The sequence below is a fragment of the Ciconia boyciana genome, chromosome 3 (genome assembly GCF_034638445.1).
Source record: "Ciconia boyciana chromosome 3, ASM3463844v1, whole genome shotgun sequence".
NCBI lineage: Eukaryota > Metazoa > Chordata > Aves > Ciconiiformes > Ciconiidae > Ciconia > Ciconia boyciana.
In genome coordinates this window covers 35,909,603-35,934,594 of record NC_132936.1, presented here as the reverse complement: position 1 = coordinate 35,934,594, position 24,992 = coordinate 35,909,603, and the positions used below count along the sequence as shown (strand labels likewise).

At 38.5% G+C, this 24,992-nt stretch overlaps 1 protein-coding gene across 8 annotated transcripts in view; it reads left to right on the top strand.

Moving 5' to 3' along the window:
- COL12A1 (collagen type XII alpha 1 chain) overlaps positions 1–12,476 on the top strand; it is a 106,009-nt gene extending 93,533 nt beyond the window's left edge. For 5 of the 8 annotated variants that reach the window (XM_072855302.1, XM_072855304.1, XM_072855303.1 and 2 more), the window contains 6 exons: positions 5,019–5,054; positions 5,163–5,229; positions 6,451–6,639; positions 7,731–7,799; positions 8,855–9,025; positions 11,393–12,476. In XM_072855302.1, coding sequence (XP_072711403.1) covers positions 5,019–5,054; positions 5,163–5,229; positions 6,451–6,639; positions 7,731–7,799; positions 8,855–9,025; positions 11,393–11,574 — 714 coding nt within the window. In that variant the 3' untranslated portion in view covers positions 11,575–12,476. Of the gene's footprint in view, positions 1–5,018; positions 5,055–5,162; positions 5,230–6,450; positions 6,640–7,730; positions 7,800–8,854; positions 9,026–9,389; positions 9,453–10,163 lie in introns of those variants that run through there. The other 3 variants (XM_072855307.1, XM_072855305.1, XM_072855306.1) reach the window with 3 other exon arrangements.
- The last annotated feature ends 12,516 nt before the right edge of the window (positions 12,477–24,992 follow it).

Here is a 24,992-nt window from a genome sequence, read left to right as displayed (position 1 = left end):
CAACTTGTGGTGTCATGAATCATAGTTCAAGCCTGCCTGAATTTGTAACTTCCTGTCCCGGAGAAAAATAATGAGGCTTCACATTGCCTCTGGTAAATACAAAGAGTAAATAATTTTCGACGAGGTCCTGCCATTTTTTCTTCTACCTGAACAATCTGTATTGCTGGTACTATGCAGTGCAAGTCAGGTAAAAGACCCCTACAAAAGAAGGAACATTACCCCCCAGGCAAAAGATATACAGTTACATGCAAATTATAGGAGCCTTGGTGTTGCAAAGACATTCCCAGTGAATGCGGTCAATTGGAGCTCTTTCCTGATGTGTTAAATACCACTAATGTGCTAAGCTGGGGCAGACCACACCATGAATGTGGCTGTAAGCATTTCTCTACCTCAATGTGTACTTATACTAGAACAAGTTGATACTTGAAGTGTTAACTGAATTTTCATGGAAATAGGAAATTTGACTTTATTATCTGTTTATAAGTATTTCCAAGAGAAACTTAGGTGTTTTTTCAGTGTAGTAACAAAATGACCAAAAAAGGGACAGTAAGAACACAACTGAGTCAGTAATCTATTGAGAACTGAACACTGGCTATCCTAGAGGAGACTAAAATATCTGTCCTCTGTCAGTCTGGTCAAACAGAGAGTGAGAATTTGGTAGTAGTCCATACATATATCATAGGGTAACAACCAGCAAGGGTAAGAAAGAGTCATTAAGCTAAAAGAGGATATTAGCTCAAGAAGAAATTGATATGTTTTCTGTGAATAAATGTAATGGGAAATATAAGATCTTGGACTATCAGAGAAGAAAAGTTCCAGCACTGTTGTTTTACAGGTGTGTGAAAATGGTAATGGATGGGTAGGCAGACTAAGTCGTCTTAAAATAGAGCTGTCTTGTTTATAAAAGAGACTCTGTGACAACAGGGTCTGACTTTGTTGGTCTAGAAGGTCCCCAGGAAATAGTGCAAGGCATTCATGTTTTATATACAAGGTGCTATTAGACTGATGCCTCCAGGACCAAAGAGACTGTGAAAACCTTTAGAGGTTAATCCCGAGCACATAAGGGAGATATTTGTTGTGAGTTAAATGCAGTTTTAGAGCATTTTCCATTCTCTGCTACCATGTGTTTACTGACCTTGCATCCATCTATGCAGACATCCTAGATGAATTCTCAAAAAGATGCTGCTTTGGGAACAGAGAACTGGTGGTTCTTGTGGGGAGCAAACATTCTTTTGGGGAAAACAATTGAGTGCATTATCTTTTAAAGTAAAAATAGCAAAACTTCCTTTGTTTTGTCCTCCTTCAGCCATAGAACTTTGCTGCAGCCCAGCCTTCATCCCACAGCTCAGAAAAATCCCACATGCAGCATAAACTAGCTTTTCCTCACACTGACCCCAAGTGACTCCCTCATTGCAGGATATCCACAAAACAGAATGTCAGCAGCAGCTGCTGGTTCTCAAAATGCTGGCAAGCAGTTGGCAAAATTGCACATTTTTGTCTATTAAAAGAAAATAGACTGAAATTTAAGAAGAATATAACCAAGTGGGAGGAAGATGCAAATAGCAACTCAGTAATTGTAGTTGTAATTATATTTTGGATATCATATTTCTAAAATATCCAGGTGGAAAATGAACTTTGTTCTTAACATAGCCAGTCAGCCTCTAATCTTCAAATTTTAGAGTTAGTTCGGAATAGCCTATAGATTTCCAATCATAAGGCTGAGTCAGTGTATCTTTGCAAAGTCACAAATTGAAGAATGAGGCTCATTTGATTTCAATGAATTGTAAAATTGACTGTGTATCACTTATAATTAAGGAATGGCCCTAGCATTTTTCTAGCTGGGGGACCTTTGTTGGCAATACTTTTGAGCAATGTTGCGCTTTTGTTATCAGAGGACCTTCCTGTCTTACCAACATGGCCTGTGGCTGAAGGCAGCCTGAAGAACTTTGCTTGACCTGTCAGCAAAAATATTTCCAGAAACATTATGTAGGATTTGAACATTTTAAGTTTGCTTCATTTTTTTCTCTTCTGTGTATAGTTCTGCTGTGTGAATGCTCTAGCAAGTGAATTCATTGGAACACTTTAAGTAATTATTAGAATATTGCCGGAATAGTAGACCAGAAATCTGATTTCTAATGCTTGCACTTACCTAGTGAATAAACAAGAAGACATACTGCATGATTTGCTTCCAGTCAAAACAACACGATGTTGTACTATGAAAGCCTTAGAAAGAATGAGAATACAATGAGCAGGTATCATAAATATGTACTCAGCAGATAATTTCAAATGAATATGCTTTCAGAAAATAGCAAAAATTGCCAAGTTTCAAACAGAAAGAGAAGCACCAAATAATTTCTTAATATATTTGTCCCCCAGATTTTCATGTTATAGACTAGTGCAAGTGAAAAACCTGCAATTCTAATCAATGGATATTTCAAATAAATGTGATAGTTTATAACTGAGATGTTAATGTCTGTTGAACTCAGAGTCAAATTACATCTCTTTTAGAGCTTTAGTACATCAGCATTTACCACAATGTTAATTATTAGAGAATGACAGATAGAAATGTCCTATTTTCCTGATGGTTTTAATTGTTACAGTTTATTTATGTTATGGCATTTACAAGTCCATGATCTGTTTCAGCATGTGACTGTGCTGAGCTAAAACTGAAAGACAGACCTTTTCCCTGTGGACTTCACAGAGTAAGAAAAGATATAGATGAAAGTGCAGGACAGAAGGGAAAGAATATTCATCACTTTGATGGGTATATTGTGTACATTTTAGTAACTGTCTCATTGGTGGCATAACTTATTCTAGTGGCTCATTTATGGTGTTGCCATTCTAAATCTTTCATTTGAGTCTGTACAATTAATTTTGCATGTACAATCTATTATGCATAATGCAAATGTACCGTGTGCCAACTACTCAACTCACTGATGGATGAGCTGCCTCATATTTCCTGTGGCATGTCATGGGGTAGGTGTATGCAACACTGCTGCAGAGAAGCTCGGATAACATACTAAGTTCACACCCCAACATACCCCATGGGAATTTGTTTGCCCAAAACCTTGATGGAAGTCTATGTGCCACCACATTCAAATTGTATCCACTGTGACCTCAGTGGAATGATTTGTTGTCTTGTGTTGTTGAAATTAATTGCTTGTACTGTGGGAATGTTACAAAAAACAGCTGCGGCCCACACTTAGCCTTTGCTTTGTTAGTGGTGATAAACAGGCTCCTTAAAGAAATACTATGATGTAAAAAGCAGTAATACTTAGGACGTATGTGTAACTGTGTGGAGAGCCATGCAGAGCAGCAGATGACCAAACTGGTCTTTCACCTTTGAAATATGCCTTATGTTCAAACAGTAATTTAGGCTACAAGTGAAAATCTATTTGAACTGATGCTAGCCTCTTTTTGCTTAACTAACAAAGCTCATATGCTCTTTGGACACATTCTGGCAGGTGAATTTCCAATAGATTTTTAGAAGGACTCAGCTCTGGCCTAGCTCTGCATCCACTGAAGTCACCTGTAAAACTTACACTGGCCACTTCAGGAGCCATAGTTTAGGGCAAAGTTTTGTTTGTACTGCCCTGGAATTTGGTACACATGTGACATTTGTCACAGTGAGTATTCAAGAACATTGGAAGGGCTATTCATGATGGCTTCCTAAGCAGGTCTTGCAGTAAATGCAGTTTTATTTTCTTTTTTTCTTTTGTATTTTGATGTCAAAATTAAACAAATAGTTTTAAAACACATTGCAGATTTTTAGGTTTTTCAAAGGGAGACCTAGTGGCTAAAACAAATGAATGTGAATCTAATTTTCTACTTATTTTAAATGGGCATCTGCAATTTCTACTGTGGCCAAAATAATGTCAAATAGACCAAAGCAAGTTAAAAACATCCTTCTGATGTTTATTTTGTGTATTTTGAGAATCTCTTTTGAGAATCTCTGAGAATCTCTAAAGATTTTTGAAAATCTTTAAAAATCCATCCCACCAAGCATTGTAATTACAATTTCTTTGGAAAGTATGGTTTGCTCTCTCTTGTTGCTTTTCTTTGCTAGCACTGGAACGCAAACGTAAGGCTAAAATCTCAAAATGTTGTGTGAGAGGTGCACACACAAAATTTTGTTTGCAGAGTAGATTGTGCGTGCATATCTCCAGTTCAGCATTTAAAAACATCTTTAGAGCATACCTGATGTTTTTCCAGCTATAGACACATACATATATAAAAATTGGAATCAGTCCTTCTGGTGGGCTTCTTACATAGCATTCTTGAAAACAAAAATACCCCACAACAACCACTAGAGTATTCAAAGGCAAATGGAAATTGCTGTTAGACAAAAGTTAGCTGTTGGCAAATGTCAATAATTATAAAGCAGCTCAAGCTAAGACTTCTATGAGACTATTGTAAGACTAGAAATGGTTGAGAATTAGCAGGGAAGCTGTTATAAATAGAATAAGCACTTAATGGCATCTGTCTCCATCTTATGTGTAATCTCTGCATAGCGCTTCTTCACTTAACACAGCATCTGTTTCTTGTGGGTTCAAGGAGACAGCTACCCTTCCTAGACTTGTGTTATTCTTCTTGGCTTACCTTCTTTAATGATGAGTTGGCTTAAAACTTAAAATTAAAGAGTAATATATATTACTCACCCAAGACTATTCACCATTTACAGAAATGTGATGCTAGAAATTCAACTTTCAAATTGCCAGTGTGGTCCCAGTGTCAGAATACATCAGTTTCTTTGGCCCTAGTTTGAATTTTTCCTTCAGATCTTTTTCTTCTGCATCTGTCAGTGTGTTTGATTATACACAAAAGATCACAGCTTGTCCAGTCTTTTCTGGCACCTGCTTTGGCATCTCTGAAATGTAAAGTTCAAGGAGGACCAGGTCAGACCTGGTCCTGTTCTTGAAGGAATCAAAATGTTTTCTAAAATTGCATGTCTCAAACCTCTATGTAGGGTGGAATAGCATAATCCTTCAGCTGTTTTATTTTTACTGTATTTATTTTAGGGAACACCTGGAATGAAGGGAGAAAAAGGTGACAGAGTAAGTCTGCTTTAAAGTCAGTTTTTCTCAGATTTTTAATTAAATACTATGTCTTTAAAAGCACAGACACTTGCTAATAAAACACTTGTTTTGGTTTTTATTATTTAGGGTGACATTGCTTCTCAGAACATGATGCGAGCAGTTGCAAGACAAGTTTGCGAACAACTGATAAATGGTAAACAGTGTTGCTTGCTTTGTTTCCCATACTAGTAATTTACTACTTTGTTTGTTAAAACAGAAAACAATGTTTTAAATTTACGATGAGGGATATTGGCCACAGAGCATACCAAAAGCTTGAGTGATCTCATAGCTGTCCAATGCCAATGGTTTGGTGGAAAAAAATGTAGCACTAAATTTTTGCCAGATCCAAATGGCTAGTTTGCTCATAAACTAATCTGTGACCTTTGGAAATACACATGCAAGTCTAACACTCTGTACAAGGAAGGTGACTTTCCTTTTGTCAGTCTGGTCCAAAATTTATCTTTGTGTCATGGTTTAACCCCAGCCAGCAACTAAGCTCGACACAGCCGCTCGCTCACTCCCGCTACAGTGGGATGGGGGAGAGAATCAGAAGGGTAAAAGTGAGAAAACCTGTGGGTTGAGATAAAGACAGTTTAGTGGGTAAAGCAAAACCCGTGCACGCAAGCAAAGCAAAACAAGGAATTCATTCACTGCTTCCCATTGGCAGGCAGGTGTTCAGCCATCTCCAGGAAAGCAGGGCTCCATCACGCCTAACGGTTAGTTGGGAAGACAAACACCATCACTCCAAACGTCCCCCCTTCCTTCCTCTTCCCCCAGCTTTCTATGCTGAACATGACATCATATGGTATGGAATATCCCTTTGGTCAGTTGGGGTCAGCTGTCCCAGCTGTGTCCCCTCCCAACTTCTTGTGCACCCCCAACCTACTCGCTGGTGGGGTGGGGTTAGAAGCAGAAAAGGCCTTGACTGTGTGTAAGCACTGCTCAGCAATAACGAAAACATCCCTGTGTTATCAACACTGTTTTCAGCACAAATCCAAAACATAGCCCCACACTAGCCACTATGAAGAAAATTAACTCTATTCCAACCAAAAGCAGCACAGTTTGTCATAAAAATCAATATGCATTTTCTCATTAAACATGTATTATTAAACATGTATAAACATTAAACATCCTTCCTCCTGAAGATACAGGAGGAAGGAATTGGTGAGAAAAGGGATTCTCACTGCACGTACTTTGCTAGCAGGAAAAGACATATGAGTGTTGGGTAAATACTGTGCACAGAATCCGCTGTGCTATGCAAGTAAAAATTATATTTATTTGGATAAGGACTCCAAATTATATTTTAGTCCTCTACTGCCACACAGTGCAGCTCATTTCACATGGTTTATTGAACCATTTTTCTTTCATTTTGAAGGTCAAATGAGCCGGTTCAATCAAATGCTGAATCAAATCCCGAATGATTATTATTCAAACCGTAACCAGCCAGGGCCACCAGGACCACCCGGTCCCCCAGGAGCTGCTGGGACAAGAGGAGAGCCTGGACCTGGAGGAAGACCAGGATTCCCAGGACCTCCTGGGGTCCAAGGACCACCCGGTGAAAGAGGTGAGTAAATTCCAAGGCAGCTGTATATTTCACAGTGGACATAGTGCAGAGGCTGCCAGAGGAGCAGTCTGATCCCTTTACCATGTTGGACTAGGAAGCCCACACCTAGCAGTAGCCTGTTAGGTCAGCTGGATTGCCTGAGGGACATTGATGTTCTGGAGGACAGGGTTAATTACATCAGTGCTTTCCTCCATCTCTCCCTTGCTCATGTTTCATGAAACACAAGTTGGTATAACATTTTGGCTGCTGTCTCAAGCTTCCACAGGATATCCCAGGAAAGTAAATGTTCTCAGGACTGTTCTGGCACTAAACAGCTACATCTTGAAAGGCTGTTTGGAGTAACACAACTCTTTGCAAAACAGAGCCCTGATTAAGAGAGAAAATGAGTCATTACCAAGAATAAAAAGTAGGAGTTGAAAGAACTAGGTCTACATCCTTGACTTTTTGCAGTACTCTCAGAGAGGGAAGCAACTCTGAACTGAGTTTGAGCGTATGGATAAACCTATTTTGTGGCTACCTTGGATCACTGCAATGACATGGAGTGTCTGTACTGTACTATGTTGTGGCCTTTGCTTATTCCAGCTACTCTACTGTAGCATAGACTCTGTGCTATGTTTTCTAGTATATATTTTAGTATAATCTTTAAAAAACACTAGAAAAAAATCAAGGAAGAACGAAGTTCTGAATTCTGCTCTTTCTTAAACTTATTTCATCATAACTGTTTCTGAGAAAGTGTAAACCATCCTTTACAGCAGAAGTATGCAAGCTTGAAAATATCTTCCTGTTTGTAGTTTAAAATAATAAGGTTCTGTGGTGTTTTAAGTATCTCAAAGACTTATCTATGTTTGAGAAAGTTTATTCACACTAAATTACTTCTGCATCCTACTTTATTTTTTGGTTAGTATATTTATATCCAAATTATTTTCCCAAATGCACATTTGGACGTCTGTACAAAATAAGGTTTGACCAGCCTTGTTACATTAAATAATGGGAACTAAATATGAATATCAATCAGAGAGCATGAAGAAATATTTGTTGATGTGGTTTTTACTTTGGTTTTTACTGCTTTTTTTTTTATTATTATTGTGTAGGAATGCCTGGAGAGAAAGGCGAAAGAGGGACTGGATCTCAAGGACCACGAGGTTTGCCAGGACCACCTGGTAAATATTTCTTGTTTTATCAGATTACAGAAAAGTAGGAGAAAAAGGCAACATTTCTTCATAGGGAACCAGGCTACATATCGTGAATGAATATGCTTTACTCTGTCCACTTCACGTTTTTGACGTGTATTAGAGTTTACTGGAAACCCCTGCAAAAAAGGGCAATTTAGAAAGATTTTTGGATGTGGCTAATAGGTATTTATCTTTATCTTGTAATTTACTCATCTGGAATTATTGCTTGTGTGAAAATGTATTTCATGAAAATACATTGTCCAAATATTTGGCAGATATTTTCATAAGTGTTATCAGATGATACTTTTGCAGTATCTAGTTCCATTTTTTACTTGTGATTACAGAACTACAAATTGTCTCTAGACTGCAAAATAGTCCCACGTGCAGAGTTACCAGGTGATAGACAGATGATTTGACCATTGGTTTTGCTCTTTGTATCAGGCAGTTTTGTTCACTGATGCCTTGGCAGAAATCAGCTGCATCATTTGTTTCTGCTTGTAGTTTACGAGGCTAAACATGGTTTTTCATTACAGGACCCATAAGATACTTGCAGCAAATTGTAGCCCCAGTTACTTGAAGCTTTACTTTTCTGCTAACCATAATAAGAGCAGTTCCAAAAAAAACATTACCTCATCTATCCTGGGGCTACAGGGTAACAGAATTAATGTACTCCTATATTTTAATTGAAATCCAGTGTGCTTGTCTACTCTAGTAGTTTCCCTTGAGATCTTCATATCTTACACAGAGGAGAAATAAACCAGAGAATTCATTGATGTTTCTTACTTGGCTCAAACCTTACTAAATCAGTTTCTGTAAATAAATCCTTAAGTAAGCCACACACAGGGAAGCAACTAATGATGAGTCACATTTCTAGTTTTCTTTTGTTTTTCTTTCTGTTGACCTCCATATAGCAACAAAGTGCAAGTGTTTTCTCACCAAAGACATAGCCTAGACTGTGTAGTCTAGACAGCAGTAATGTTAGCTGTTTTATCAAGCTGGCTCTTAAAGAAAACAACTCCCCAACCTTTCAATTCTAAAATTAGGTCCACAAGGAGAATCTAGAACTGGTCCACCAGGCTCTACGGGATCACGAGGACCACCAGGGCCACCAGGTCGTCCTGGAAATGCGGGTATTCGAGGTCCCCCAGGGCCACCAGGATATTGTGATTCATCCCAGTGTGCTAGCATCCCTTACAATGGCCAAGGATTCCCAGGTAGGTTATGAACAACTTAGTTTGCCTTAAATAGCCTTCACAGATGTGGCTGTTCATATTGAGCTGCTTTACATGAGACAGTCCAGCTAGCCTGCACATACTGAATCAGGAGGAAATGGTTGCAATGAGCAGGCCTGCCTCATTGTAATGTGCAGGTATATGAGCAGTCATTTGGACTTTGATGCAGATTTACTTGATGTCATATGTGATTCGCTTTAAATAGGAAGTAGTAACTAAATATTTTAGTCTTTTTTTTTCAAACATAGATGGTTAGTAGTTAATAATGTTGCTCATAGGATTTAAGTGACCATTTTCTTCTTCTTCTTTTTTCCCCTCCATCCCCACCCCTTCCAATCGTCTTCAGAACAAGGTTGAATTCTCCATGTTCCTCTTGAAAAATAAAAAGAATGCTGTGGTTGGCAATTTCCGTGTGTCTCTTTTTGAGCAATGTCAGGATTATTTATACAAAATTGATACAAAATTGAAATAAAAATTTTCCACAAAGGAAATCCATTCAGTGATACAGTGCAGACAACTGAAAAACACCACTGTCCTACAATTTCTACCAAGTTAAACACCATGGAGTCTCTGATTAGCCCTGGGTCATATCAGCCTTCCACTCTGTGATGTAGCTCAAAACAGTAGGCTGCTTCTGGAATCAAAAGAAAGGGTCACAGCGGCCACCAATTTCTGACTGGAAAGATTCTAGTATATTTTAACATGGGGATCCTGCAGGACCACAGTATTGTTAACAAATTAATATGTATGCATTGCAACATCTCAAAATTAGTGTATGTGATACTACTATTGGATATGGTTTGCTGTTAGTGTATTGTGCATGTACCCATGAAAAGAAAAAAAAAAGATATATATATATATATGTACACACTTGCAGACTCAGTGCTGCTGGTTAAAGAGCCAAGTGGTTGTGCAGATCTAACACAAAATTCTTATTTAAGTGAAAAAGAAAGCAAATTGTACCTGTGATTCAGCAGTGTTCTTTCTAGTAAGCAGCTATGTATACATATATAAATATATGCCTATGACTTAACTGTTATGTATTTAGTTGGATGAAAGTATGTTTTTGCACATCAGATGGACTTTTTAAAAGACTAACATCATCTTTGACCTGTTTCAGGTTTCGGCTAACACATTTTCTAAGTCGCCAGTGCTGCTTACAGTTTGAATACATGAAAATCCTGTTTCTGAGATGTTTGCGCACGTGCTTATTAGAAAATGAGTCTGTATGGATATTTCACCACGGATATGGTTTTTGAACCATGTTGGCCTCATAGAATGGGGAGATTCTTTTTACTAACACAACTCGTGAATGAGATAAAGGACAGTGATGTCAATTCATTAAGCCTGTTGCATTTTAATAATAAAATAAACAGTCTTTCTTTTTTTGAAAAAAGACCCAGGCCATCAAAAGCCTCAGCAGTGAAAGAGGCTTATAAAACTACTAACCAGCAAAGGTAATGCCATTAGAAGAGACAGATTTAACCTGGTAAATGAGAAATGACTTATGTAAATAGTAAACTAATTGTGGCTTGTAAATGATTTGTATGGGACCGTATCCACTAAAATCTGTTAACAACTCTACGTGATGCTTTTGCATAAAAGCCTGCTGCTGCTTGCTATTTGCCAGAATAACATCTTTGACAACTTATGAAACCTACCTGTCTGTTGCTTGTTATCAACATGTCTGAATCGGGGCATGTGCCTTTTATATGTAATCTTGTTGGATTCTGTAACTGCAGTTATAAATACCAAAGTTTTATAATTATTTTTCTTCTGTTTTGCTGTAGTTTTTGGTGTTCCTGAAGCACCAGCTGTAACTCGGTTTGTTACGAGGAACAGCACGAGAAAATGACATGTACTGTATATTGCCGCTGGTGATAGTTATGTGTACACTTACTTTCCCATTCTCAGAGTAAATTAGTATATGCCAAACCCCCCTGTTCGTTTTACCTGCTCCATGTCTTCTACTAATTATGCAGTCTAAAATAAAGTCCAGTGCTTGGATTTACTGAAGTAGCTGTAAAATAATATTTTTATTTGATTTGCCTTTTTTTTTCTTTTACAATAATTGGTCCCTTGCATAATTTAAGACTCTTTCTGCCATGTTTTGTGTATTATAAATACAAAGCCTTTCAAAATGAATTTTAAACTTTTTATTATTTTACTGCCAAAAAGTATTAATGAACAAAACTGAGAAATAGCCCCAGTGAACTATTAATTTATATATTTATTATATGGAAATAAGATTGGACTAACATTATGTAGACAAACTAACTTTCATTGTATTTGTGGATTCAAAGCCATGCGATAACTATTATGTTCAATCGGACAACTATTTTCAACCAGAACCATACGTGCCTGAAAGTGGACCCTATCAACCTGAAGGTGAACCCTTTATAGTACCTATGGAGTCAGAAAGGAGAGAGGACGAGTATGAGGACTATGGAGTTGAAATGCAGTCACCAGAATACCCTGAGCACATGCGCTGGAAAAGATCGCTGTCAAGAAAAGCAAAAACAAAACCATAAAAGATCTGTGTCTTGTTTTGGTTTTTTTGGTTGGTGGTTCTTGTTTTTGCTATACTTGCATTTGCAGATACACACAGGGAGAGTGCATCATTTCTTTTGCAATATAGCTTTCTGGTCTTTTCATGTCAGACGCACCCCTGTTTTGTATCTTGCTTATGTGGGGATAGTAATGTGTGTACCTAGAGACTTCATATTGCTCTGGAAATGCTTGTAAAATAATTTTGCTTATAGTGGCTGCGTACAGGTTAATATGTGCATTCAGTTATCCCAGTGCTGCCTTTTCATTAAAATAAAGTAAAACCAAATAAATAAAAAAAAAGAAAACCAAAAAACCAAAACAAAAATAACCACAGAGCTGCTGCAAATTTTCTAAGGACTGTCTGCTTTAGCTCTACATTTTTCTTCTTTTTCAAATGCATGTTTGCAGTTCAGTCAGATCACAGGTCTGCATTATCTAGTTAAAAAAGAAACAAAAATTTCCCTCTCCTTCCAATATCATTGTCATTTTCTTCTATTCTTAGTTACACTTTGCAGAGCATATACCGCTCTTATACATCTCCTTTAAACACCACAAACATTAAGTATCCGAAATCATTGTATCAACTGGATACAGTTAAGAATGCCTGAAATCTCCTTGTTTGTAGACACAGTAACATTTATGCCAAATTGCAGTCAATCCTGCAGAGATGGAATTGCATGTTTATGTTGTATATTTAGTATGGATTTTTTTTTTCAGAATACAATGTTTCTTAGTTATCAAAAGCAGTTGGAAATTGTGTGCAAGACTATGGATATAGAATTGCTGCTTTTATATTTTAACTGCAAATTGTGAATTTCACTGCCTTATATTATTTATTTCTGAAATGAAAGAGGCATTTTTCAATAAAACTACTGAAAATTTATATGTGTCTATTCATTTTTTGAAAGGCACAGTGAGACTGAGGTGTGTGTATTCTATTAGTGTTATTTACTCAATCATGTGGAAATTCCAGGTACCAAAAATCAGCTAGAATGGGAATAGTCTTAAAATACATATTTGGGCTGTGGTCTTGAGAGATGGGTGGATGAAAGCCGGAGAGGCTTCCTCTGTCTGAGGTATGAATAAGACTTTTAACAAATTCAGTCTGCAAGGCTTTTGGTGAAGAAAAGAAAAGAGAGGCTCTGAGCTTCAATCGCTGTCTTTTTTGGGGTTTCCAATGGATGGCTGTTGCAGAGAGAGAGAGGCTCTTTCCATGTGAGGAACTACTTGGACTGCAGTGAGTACCTAAAGCCACACAAACTTTTAATTTTTCAGGGGCTGTGAGCATTGTCGCCATGGCAGCAAGGAGTTCAGTATTAGCAAATAGCTTGCTTGAGGAAGTGAGTGTCTGGTGTTTGCTGAGCTCCATCCTGCTGGGACCGTACATGAGCTGGCTACTATCTGCTCAGGAGGTCATCTGTACCTGCACAAGCTTTGATCACAGTGATGGCTGTGATGTAGCTTTACCTAGAGAGGGTGACAGGGTGATTTGGAAAAGAACAACAAAACTGAACGGGACCAGAAGAATCACTTGCTAACTGAGGAGGAGAGAGTGGACTGGTGGTGATCCTTCCTATCCATGGTATCTTAACCAAGGTCTGGCTTAGAAATATGGCTTAGAATTATGGCTTAGAAGTATGGCTTCCACCATAGGACCTGGAGCAAAGCCTTTTGACTTCAATGGGAAAGCTAGAATGCCAGTTCTTAAGATCATGCAAGACATCTGTCACAGAAGTGAAGCTAGACGTGCAGGCTGACTTCCTGATCACTGAATTTTACTCCTCACTGGAAGCTATATGACAAATTTTAGTGTCCACGAATGGAAATTAAGCAACAACTCCATAGACTGCCTGACTGGTTATCAGTGAAATGAAATCCAAACAAATGGCATTTCAAAGAGTAATCCAGATTAAAACCATATGCCTTTTAGATTGTAAGAGAATAATTCCGGGCTGAACTGAGGAACATTTAAAGGAGAATCAAAGCCGTTGATCCTTTGTGTTTTCTTCTAATTGCAGACAGTTAAGTATCAAAAACATGTCCTGCAGCTTGATGTGCAATAAAGAAATGCATGTGTCTGGCAGAAAAAAAGACGCTGGTAGAAATTTGAAGTGATTAAAATGTTTCTCTGAATTGTATTTAAAAATAATGACATCTTGCATTGATCTCCCATCTGTCTTTTTGTGGCATTAAGTGTGTCCCTAGGACAAGTTTAACCAGATTCCCATATCTTCATAAAAAAATTCCCTTCTGTCCTCCAAACAGAAAGTTTTACCTTATTTAAAGCATATATTTTAAATTATTTTTCTATTTCTTCACAAATACACCCAATGCCTGCCAACCATGCCTTGTATTCTTTGTGTTCTTTATTAATATCAATGTTAATAGAAATGCTGCTATTTGATTATCTGGTGGCCTGAAATATTTAAACATTCAATAAAACCTAAGCTTATTGGTAGTCAGTACATTTTAATGACAAAATTCTGCTCACAGATCTGCAGGATGGATACGAGCTCTAGGATGTATACTTCCTACAGGAACAGAATTACAAAGTATGTCATGACCACCTCTGAACTTGAGATAAGTGCTGATAAGCATTTGTATTTCCTAAAAAAATCCCTATAATCCCCAAACCTGGTTAACACTTCTTTCACCTGTGCCACAATGTTTGACAGCGTCAAACTTCTGACAGTGCATTTTGAAGTAAAAAGGACTTTCACTGGCTCATCCAAAATATGGAGAAAATACTTGAAATGTTTGGACAGCATATAAACGAGTGTTTACTGATGGAGGTCAACAAGGAAGAACAACTAATTTCCAGGAATTCTCAGGGGAATGACTCTTGGGGGGGGTACTGATGACACTTCCGGGAAAGCTGTTGCAAAGCTGAGCCAAGCAAATCCTGGAGAGATACCGATGCAAAGCAAATACAAACAAGTTTAAGTTCCTGAATATCTCATGCACAACTGAGCAGTTTACATAGTCTGGCAGTTTTAAAGAGGGAAATTTTTTAAAAGCTCAGTTTTAATTGTATATGCATTTTCTCTCATTTTGGCAAAAACTGTGGATACGAACAAGCAGGTGGGAAGGGGCTTGTTTGAATTTAGGACTGAGCATTGCAGAGAGGACCTTAATGAAGACAGCCTTTCTCCGTCTTGCAAACATTTGCTCAGAGAGCAAGTTCTTTGCATTCCTGATAGCATGGATAAGAAACTGCACAAATACCTGGACAGCATTACTGTTTTATGAAGGCTAAATGTTATGGTAATGCAACACTGCTGAGATCTCTGTACAATAATAGGCAAAAATGGAGTGAAGGAAAGCATGTAAAGTGCCTTATTTGAAAGAGTGCCTCCCTTCATTTTTCCTTCTGTTGTGGTTTTGTGATAGTTTTTTGAATGCCCTAGCACTGACTGCACGGAGATGCTTATAAAAGAAGAAGATAAAGGGTCAGTGACTGATTTTGCTGGACATGAAGAGTTTCAACCAACAGCATAAAGAGTTGATCTTTGTTTCCATGGCGGCCTCTCTTGGTATAAAAAAATAATATATTAGTGATACCTTGATAGAGCTATATAGATCTTAACTGCAACAATTTTTGTTTGCAAGTTTCCAAAAGAAAATTCACTGTCGAAAACACTTTAAAGGACTCACATAATCCTTGAGGTTGTCCACTACCTTTATGAAGTGAAATAATGTATTGATATTTTTTGACTGCAACTCAGACCAAAGTTACAAATGGGAAAACATTTTGGGAAGATGTTGTACTGTGAAAACACTAATTATTTTTGTGCCAGCTTTTTAATATAAGAATGAATACCTTTTGTGTCATTTTACTTTAGATGCCCCATTGAACATACTGATATGAAGGTAGTTGTATTTCTCATCTTCAAAGTCAAAAAGATCAGACCAGCTTCTAGCCATCAAGAGAACACAGCTTCGAATAAGGGCTTTTCTTCCTTCTGTGTTCTGCAGAAGACCTCGAACTTTTGCCTTGGACAGCTAGTTAAAAGATGCACAGCTATCACTTTCATGCTCTAGAAAAAGAGATGGGAATGAAATGAAATTCTCTTGAAGGCTTCTCCACATCTGAACATTTCTTAGCTGACATTCAGTTAAAAAGAATAGACTCAGGCATTTTGGTGATACACTATTGGCCTCTGAAAAGAAATGCTCAGTTGCATTTTCATTGAGTTATTTTCCTGTGCTGTTTGTTTAATATGTTTCCATCTCATTGTTTTTGTTCTTTCGTGTCATGCATGAGATCGTTGAGCTAATTGTGACAAACTGCACCTCAGCGAGTGATTCTGAAATGCAAAGTGAAATCCTGCCTCCTGTAAGATCAGCTACGTTTTGCCACTGAATTTAGCGAGGCTGAATTATAGTCTTGCCTTCATTCAACAAATCTGTTCTGTAAGCTTGGAGATGTAGAAAGCCCTTAGCAATAAATTATTGGGGTTTTTTTTATGAGGAAACACAGCAAGACAATTTGGAGCTGTCACCCAGATGCTGCTTTTAGTTTCATTTCTGGGTCAGCTTTGTTCTGAGTTTCTTCATCCTTGAAACCTGCTGTTTGATTCTGAACTGTTCCTACAGAATAGTGTAGTGCCCAGTTTGACTTCCACTGTCTTTCATTCCTGTATAGACAGTCCAGGATGTCTTGAAGGTTTAGTTCATGACCACTGTACCTTTTTGTTGTGCAACCTATACTTATTCCTCCCTGGAGTGATGGAATCTACTCACTGGATTTTCAAGACTTGCTAAAGATTTGGGAACATGGTGCTCATTTTGAGATACTCGTTGATCTCTTAGTTTCAGAACGCAATATGCCTCTAATAACCTGACCTCTTTAACCAGCCTCAAGTTATCTTCCGAGTTACTACCAAGTTTATTTGTATGATATTAAATATTGAACAAAACTATAAAAATAGGACAGAGAAGAAATAAGATAGTTTCTGTCTCTCATTTTCATACCATGTTATCCCTGCAAAGTTCTTAAGTTGAAAATACTGAAGGAGACGGATTTTCTTCCTTCAGCTGTAATGAAAGTAGAAAAGCTTCAGATGCTCAGGAAATACCAGAAAAGGGAAAACAAAAGCTGTATCTTTTTCCATTAGAGAGGGCACCTATCCAGAGACTTCTGCCATACACTTCACCGGAATTATTGGTCTCTGAGCAAAATAAAGACATTTATAATTTACCAGAACTCCAGTACTGATAATGAAAAAAGTGGTCCTGTCTAGGATAAGCAGAAGTATATAAACCTGATAAATACCTTGAGTAATACTCTTTTTACAGCTGCTAAACTGAAGCAAATGAGACGTTTATCAGTTATAATGGCCTGCTGTTTATGTCTCATAGCAACCACCACTGGAAAATTGCAACACGTTATTTAATGTTTGCAGCTTTGGGCTCTGTTCATGAAAATGAACAGAGCAAATTAATTAAAATTACTGTACACTGTACAGTAAAGGTTTTCTCTTTATCAGTTATGACAACATGTCATGCCCTGCAGTGTCTTCCTTCCTTTCTTCCATGCCCCCTTTCCTTCCTGAAGCTTATGTGGTATTCCCCTCTATTCAGCCCTCCTGCCTGTGCAGCTCCGGGCTCCCTGGGGACAAGAAGGACCAGGACATGTTGGAGCAAGTCCAACTGAGGAACACCAAGGTGGCCTGGGGGCTGGAGTGCCCGGTGATTGCAAGAGTTGGGCTTGTTTAGCCTGGCAAAGAAGTCTTACAAGGAGGGATCCCTCTGCTGTCTTCAACTCCCTTTGCCTTCCTGATATTCCAAAAACTTTTTTTTTTTTATTTTGATGGCATTATATGAAAGAATGATTAACAAAGTTCCCAGGATTCCTGGATCATGCACTCTATGTGACTTGCATTTTGCTATTGCCTGTCTTGCATTCAAAACTGTAAAGTAGGTTTTTAGGAACAGTTTGAGGGTTCCTTATTGTTGACACTTGCATAATTATTGGCCTTTTCAAGTCTCCCTGTATCTTTTTGAACTGTTAGTCCTCTTCCTGCTTTTATATTACTATTGTAATAGATTAACAAGCAGGAAGTCTTCTAGGTAGATTTTATTATTTTCTTCTTGTATATACCTACAGGTGTCAATTACCAAGTGAGATGGTTCAAGACATGTTTTTAACACAAATCTATTTCTTCTATGTAATTACAAGAAACAAAGCAAGTACATTTTTGTGCACTTAAAGACAGTGAAAAAAAATACTTTTTTAACTACAATGGCTTTTAATTTTAATTTTAATTTACCTTATGGGTAAATAACCAAAGATACAAAACCATAACCAAGGTTTGCAATAGAAAGAAAAACAATCTTAAAAATTATATAAATATGTCATGTGCATACACACCCACTTACAGATAAGGGAAGGGGTTTTTTTATTCATAGTTCAAGGTTTTTTCTATAATTACTGAATTTTGGCTGATTTAAATGTATTTAGGATTTTTCCCTAAAAAGCCAAAAAGGAATCCTGGCCCAGTATCCATCCTTAGATGTTTATCCTGAAGTTTTCAGTTCTAGAAACTCTGTTGATGTGAGAAATGTCAGCATAACATCAAATAAAGGGTAATCTGCAGACTTGTTTTCTTTGGCAGTTCCTCAGAATACCATGAATACTCTCTGTTGCTATTTGGCAATGCCCTTGTGTACAGTATATCTGTCAGAAAACGTCTGTAGACTGTAAAATCCCAGCTGGTGCATCCTCCAAGGTAGTATCCTGAGGTTACGTTTCTCAGTCTCCCTAGCTGATCTCTTTTCAGTAGCAACAGAAGTCAAAACAGCACCAAACATTTCATATATCTGTCCCATTTCTCAAAGACATGTCTAAAAGATGTGTTTTTCCCTCTACAGCACTTGCTTCCCCAAAAACAAGCAGAGAAATTTGCTAGTGAAATAGGTGAAGCTTTCAGAAATTTGAAGACAAAAAGTTTTAAATGTATAGCAAAGACTAAAAGCTTTACTTTAGACAGCAGCATAAAATTAAAGTGTTTCCATGATTCAGAACAGGGCTGGCCCAATATAAGTTCCCACCCACAGGACAAGAAAACCAGGTAGAGAGACCATCTTGCACAAGTACTATGTACTACCACAGGGTCACAGGTTGTTCTCATTTCTTCCTGAATCTGAGGTATTAGAGGCGATTAAAAATGCATGAAGGGGAAAGAAGCACTAACGGGATTCCCAACAGTTTCCTCAAGGCAAGAGGTTAATTAGCATGGGCCCAAACACTGAGCTATCAATCATCAGTGCACTGAGTACATTATCAGAGAGCCATGACAATAAGGAATTTCAAGAAAAAGAGACTTCCTAAAGGCCATATCCATCTTACCTGAACTTTGTCTCTATTTAATTCCTTTAAAACACAACCTCTTTCTCCAGCTGGAATGGGAGAAAGTTCCTAACTTTTTCTTGCTCAGGTAGATGAAATCACGGAGAGGAGAAAGAATTCACAAGCTGTGACTCCCAGTGCCCTGGTCCAAAAAATTTCTAACCACTCCCTCGGTGTGGGTTACTGGACTGGCATATATCTGTGAACCGGAAAGGTTCAGAATAAGGAACTAAACCAAGGATTAAATGTGAAGGAGCAAATGGGAAAATGCACAGGGAAACATCCAATTGCAGTCATCATCTAGTGTAGTTTGGTGGCTGCATTTTTTCCTAGAGAAGGCTAGGAGGAAAGGTTAGCCTTCAAGAGTGGAAGAAAGCTTACTCTTTAATGAGGAGGAAATGAGAAGGGAGAAATATGACTTGCTGTTCTTCCTTTGATAGATGTGCTGGTTTTGGCTGGGACAGAGTTAATTTTCTCCATAGTAGCTAGTATGGGGCTATGTTTTGGACTTGTGCTGAAAACAGTGTTGATAACACAGGGATGTTTTCGTTACTGCTGAGCAGTGCTTACACACAGTCAAGGCCTTTTCTGCTTCTCACCCCACCCCACCAGCGAGTAGGCTGGGGGTGCACAAGAAGCTGGGAGGGGACACAGCTGGGACAGCTGACCCCAGCTGACCAAAGGGCTATTCCATACCATATGATGTCATGCTCAGCATAGAAAACCGGGGGAAGAAGAAGGAAGGTGGGTGACGTTTGGAGTGATGGCGTTTGTCTTCCCAAGTAACCATTACGCGTGATGGAGCCCTGCTTTCCTGGAGATGGCTGAACACCTGCCTGCCCATGGGAAGCAGTGAATGAATTCTTTGTTTTGCTTTGCTTGCGTGCGTGGCTTTTGCTTTCCCTATTAAACTGTCTTTATCTCAACCCACGAGTTTTCTCACTTTTACCCTTCTGATTCTCTCCCCCATCCCACTGTAGCGGGAGTGAGCGAGCGGCTGTGTGGGGCTTAGTTGGTGGCTGGGCTTAAACCACAACAATAGAGAATGATGTAAGGAGCTCCTTCATTGTAGGTGTCCTCATTCAAACTCCATCTACTTGTAGTCACCCCAGAAATCAAGGTAATTTGCTAATTTTCATAAGAACCATTGTTGCTCTTGAGCAAAAAAATGTTTTATGAGAGGCTGTTTTCTGACTGCTCCTTCTTTTGCCTCACATGCAGAGCACAAGTTATGCTACCTGTGCTGGTAAACTAATGGGGAGCTCACCCCATTAATTGGTATGCTAATGGAAAAAAAACCTCAGTGGGACCTAATCCATTTTATCAAGCACTTCATCTTTTAGCCTGTGAACTAAAATTTTAGGTTTTTAGTGACACATTCTAAGTATCAGTTTCCTGTAAAGTCATGGGAAGGCACACTTTCCTTAGGAAGCCTCTAGAAGTTTATCCAGTTGGTGCAATACAAGAAACTAAACTTAGGAATCTGCATATGCAAGAGTGACCTCCTGGCTTGGAAGGTCAGCATATTAGAGTAACCAAGCTTGTCTCATGTTGCCCAGCACAAGGAAGAGGGCAAGAGCTCTGTGTTGTCCAGCAAGACATCACTGCATAGGTAACCGTCTTTACAGCTGGAGACTGGCCCTGCTGCAGCATCACTGGGGCAGGGGCTTATGGCCCCAGGCTGGGCTGAAATGGCATCCTGGGACGTAGGCAGGGTGGGAAAGCCCCAGTGGAGGTTTGGCGGGGACAGTCAGGCCTAGCACTGCCCTCAGGTCTCTGAAAATACTATTTTCTGCTCATACAGTATTTTACAATATTTAGTCTGGGAAATCCTTAAATGGTCATCATTGGGGCTACTCATTCACCAGGCTGGATGGTACAATTGTGCAAAATGTGTCCCTTTCGAGGACTATGTGGGCTGTTCCTCCTAAGGCTGGAGGTGTGCTGTGAGAGACAATGGCTGTTGACACTGGAAGAGGACTGTCAGTGCAGCACAGTCTTGCTGAAGAGAGTTAGTGTTGTCACTAAATGAAGATGACAGTGAGGCCTCTGCTGAAAACAGAGAAGTGGAATAAATTAAGAACCAAGGTATTAGGCATATACTTCGACTGTAGACAATGGAACAGATGTAAAATTTAAGAAAACCCACAGTTTTGCTCACAAATGGCTCATGCTCGCATTTAAGGCAATGTTATTCACTGTGATTCATTGAGATCTACTGGGGAAAAAAATGATGAAGATTATAGCTGATGATCTACAGGAATATAAAAACAGAAAGTAAGAGGCCTACACTTTTAAATAAATGTACTCATCATCCCTTTCTGGCAGAAGATATACAGATACAATTTCTGCATATTCTAAAAATGCAGTCATTTGAAGAAGGAGGTGATTGATTTTTTTTTCAAAAGGGAGTATGTTCAGAAATGTGAATAACGATTGCTATATCCTGCGTTATGCACCGGTATATAGAAATAGTAACTAGAAATGTACAATGAATAAGAGCTACAGCCAGTTATTTATAGATATTTTAGGCAATTCTCATTGGAATTTAGCTGTAGATGGAAAGACATTAAATGGAGACATAGACAATAATCTTTCAGCCAAGCACTGGCTGCTTCAGGGGCAATATTACAGATTTCCTGAAATAAAGGTTTTCTTCAACAGTCCTGCATGAGAGAGAATTCATTCAGTTGTGTGACTGACTCAGTTCATTTGCAATATGTCTCAACTTCAGTCTAACTGCATTACTCAGACTTGCAACTTATAATTTAAATTCCTGCCTTAAATGAAAAAAATCTCCTTTCCATTTCTGAATCATTCTATGTCTCTTATTCAAAGCTGAATGAGCAATATTACAGCCATATATGTCTAGGTAACACAAGAACAGCTTTTCCCATTTTCTGCATAGTAATGTTATGCATTTTTGATAGATCCATCTTGCATATTAGAGTAAATGAAGAGTTCATGATGTCTCAGAGAAAAACATATTATCTATCCCTTCTTAGAAGTACTTCTAAGATGACCTCATAAAATGTGGTAGGGTTCAATATGAAGTTAGAGATGCTAGAGAGGAAAAAGTATCTGGATGGGCATATGCAAAGATAGTTTCATTTCAGATCAAGGTGTAGATCTTATGCGGAAGTGCTCAGAAAAGGCACACCTCCCTTATTTTTATTACCTGTTAACAGTCTTTATCAGACTTTCTGCATGTATTGTAACTCTTCACAAATGTATGTAAGTCAGAACACAGCACATTGGTTTTATGGTAACTTACAACACCAAAAGTTTCATTAAAATATTTTTCAGTATGAAAGAATGCTCCTGGGATGCTTAGATACTATACTATATGGTCAATTAAGAAAGTCCAGTCAACTGGGCTTTCAGAACCCCAAAAGATCAAAATAGCTTTTATTTCCCATGTAGAAAGACTTTTTTTCTTGTTTTGCATTCTGTGTAAACAGAGTGAATAGAATGAGGTTATTGATGAAATGATGATAAAATGCGTTTTGTGATTCATAAGATGTATATTCACTGTCATGTTTTGATGTGATACATATTTAATTATTTTATCTATTTTGCTTTTACAGTTTTAAGAATGGCTCCAGCTATAACACCTGGGAAGTTCTTACTGTAATACCAATAGTGTATGACATTTTGTTCCAGTTTAAAGTTCACCCAGCTTTATCTGCTACATCTGATTTTATTCTTGCTATTCCTTCCCCAGGATCATCACCTACACAAAATGCTGCAGAATTATACATATTTCTATAGCTCAGTTTAGAAATTGATTCAGTCTGAATCAATTCAACTTTTGCAGTCAATATTCACAACCAACATTTCTCACTTTCTTAGTATGTAGTGTTTTGGCACATCACATTGGACTATGGTTATCCTGTAACATTAGTAGCATTGTGCATTGTACTGTGGGAAAAGCCACATTGCAGTGTGGTGGAAATTCCACTGGAGGAAGAACTAGTTCCTTCCAAACTAATTGGGTTTTGCCTTTAATAAACTCTTTGGAAACGATCAGTATAGAATTTCATGAGTTATGACCAGATTTTCAATAAGTCTCAGTAACCTGAGTTAAGCCTAGTTTTTCTTCCAGAAAGTTCAGCTTCTGTTTAGGCACTGAGTCTAGTTACACTCTGGGTTCAGATATGAACAGCTTTTTAAAGGAGGCTGGTTAACCATGCTGTAATGGTGCTGAGCCCTAGCTAGCAAGATCTGCTGAGAGGATGCACTTTTTGCTGAAGTTCAATGCCAAACTAGCATATCTACATAGCTCCTGAGTTGGAGGTGGCTTGTAACAACCCATCTTCAAATGCAGGTAGGGTTTATATGTGCCTGCCTTGAAGCGACTACGCAGCCTTAATCTAAATGAAATGGTCACGTTTTCAAGAATGTCTAGTATGTAAGAATTTGTTGTCTGGCTTCAGTGAACATGAATATAGAAGACAGTGTCAGAGAAAAATCAGAGAAAAAAATGTTAGCAAGTGTCCTTGGCACCCAAAGTGCATAGACTAAAGACCAGATGAGATGGTGGAATTGGTTCAGGGTGGTAGCTCGAGGGAGACAGTGGGATGGCATTACCAGGAGCAGGGGGAAGAAGAAGGAAACAGAAGGAAAACCAGAGTTGTACCCAGCTACTGCTCAGCTGAAATGCACCCTGGGAATCCCTATGGGTTCCCTATAGGATCAGCCAATGAAGGTCTGCAGTTTGCCATTCATAGATACAGTAAGCTTGTTCACTTTAGATCATGAACTCGTACTGATAAGTGACCCACTGCTTTCCATGGGGAAGCAGTAGGTGCCTACAGAAAGGCAGACAATCAAGCGTAAAAGTATGAAGTCTTTTGCTAAAAACTTTTCTTCCCTGATTAGCCAACCAGGCCCTTCAGGAGAAGACTTCATGGCGAGTATTCCACAGTGGGGGTCCCGTGCCTAGTAATCTTTTTTGTTTTGGGTTACGGGACCTCGTTCCATGTGGAACTTCACCAAGTATGAGACTGGGAAAATATCATCTTTGGGTGGGTGAATTTGAATCTCTCAGCTAAGTATGCTACTAATATTGTATAAAAGTAAAATGCAGAATAATTATCTTGTGGGCTATTTTTAGGGTAGAAACTAGAAAATGTTCCAAGGAGAAAGAAAGTAGAGAAAAGAATTGTCTCTTCCATATTAAAAATATCCATCCATCTCTCCTAGCAGGTAGGACACACATAAGGCACAGCTGCTAAAAATACCTGCCACTGAACAGAAGCATATAAGCTAGGTTATACGAAAACCTAATTGTTTTAACAAATGATGAATAAAAATGAAATTAGTTTTGTAATTCCTGTAAGTGTCCCTGTCATATATATTTAAATTAAACATAGGTAGTTGGACAAGGACAAATTAAAGAAAAACAACAACAATATATCTCTGTCTGCTTTCTCTTGCACTTTAAAAACATTTAAATTTTCATAGGTTTCTTCCTATCCAATCATGACTTCATGGGTGCTGAAAAATGAGGCAAATCTTAGTGGTGCTGTCAGTCAGCTTATTACAGATTGATCATGTTTCACCCACTCCTCACCTCCACATTTTGCTGGAGTAGGCCAGTATGGATGACATTGTAGCAGGTGTCTGATATAGGTTGCCTGACTGGGAAGAACACATGGATGAGGCCTTCTATAGACAGCTAGAAGTAGCCTCATGTTTGCAGGCCCTGGTCCTCATGGGGACTTTAACCACTGAGGTAACTTCTAGAGGGACAACACAGCAGGGTGTAAGCAATCCAAGAGGTTCCTGGATTATATTGATAACTTGCTGATCCAAATGATAGAGGAGCCAACAAGGAGACATGTTTTGCTGGATCTCATACTTACAAACAAGGAAGGGCTCATTTGGCATGTGAAGGCAGCCTTGGCTGAAGTGACCGTGAGATGGCGGAGTTCAGGATCCTGAGAGGAGGGAGGATGGTACAAAGCAAGCTCACAACCCTGGACTTCAGGAAAGCAGACTTTGACCTATTCAAGAGATCTGCTTGAAAGAATTCCATGGGATAAG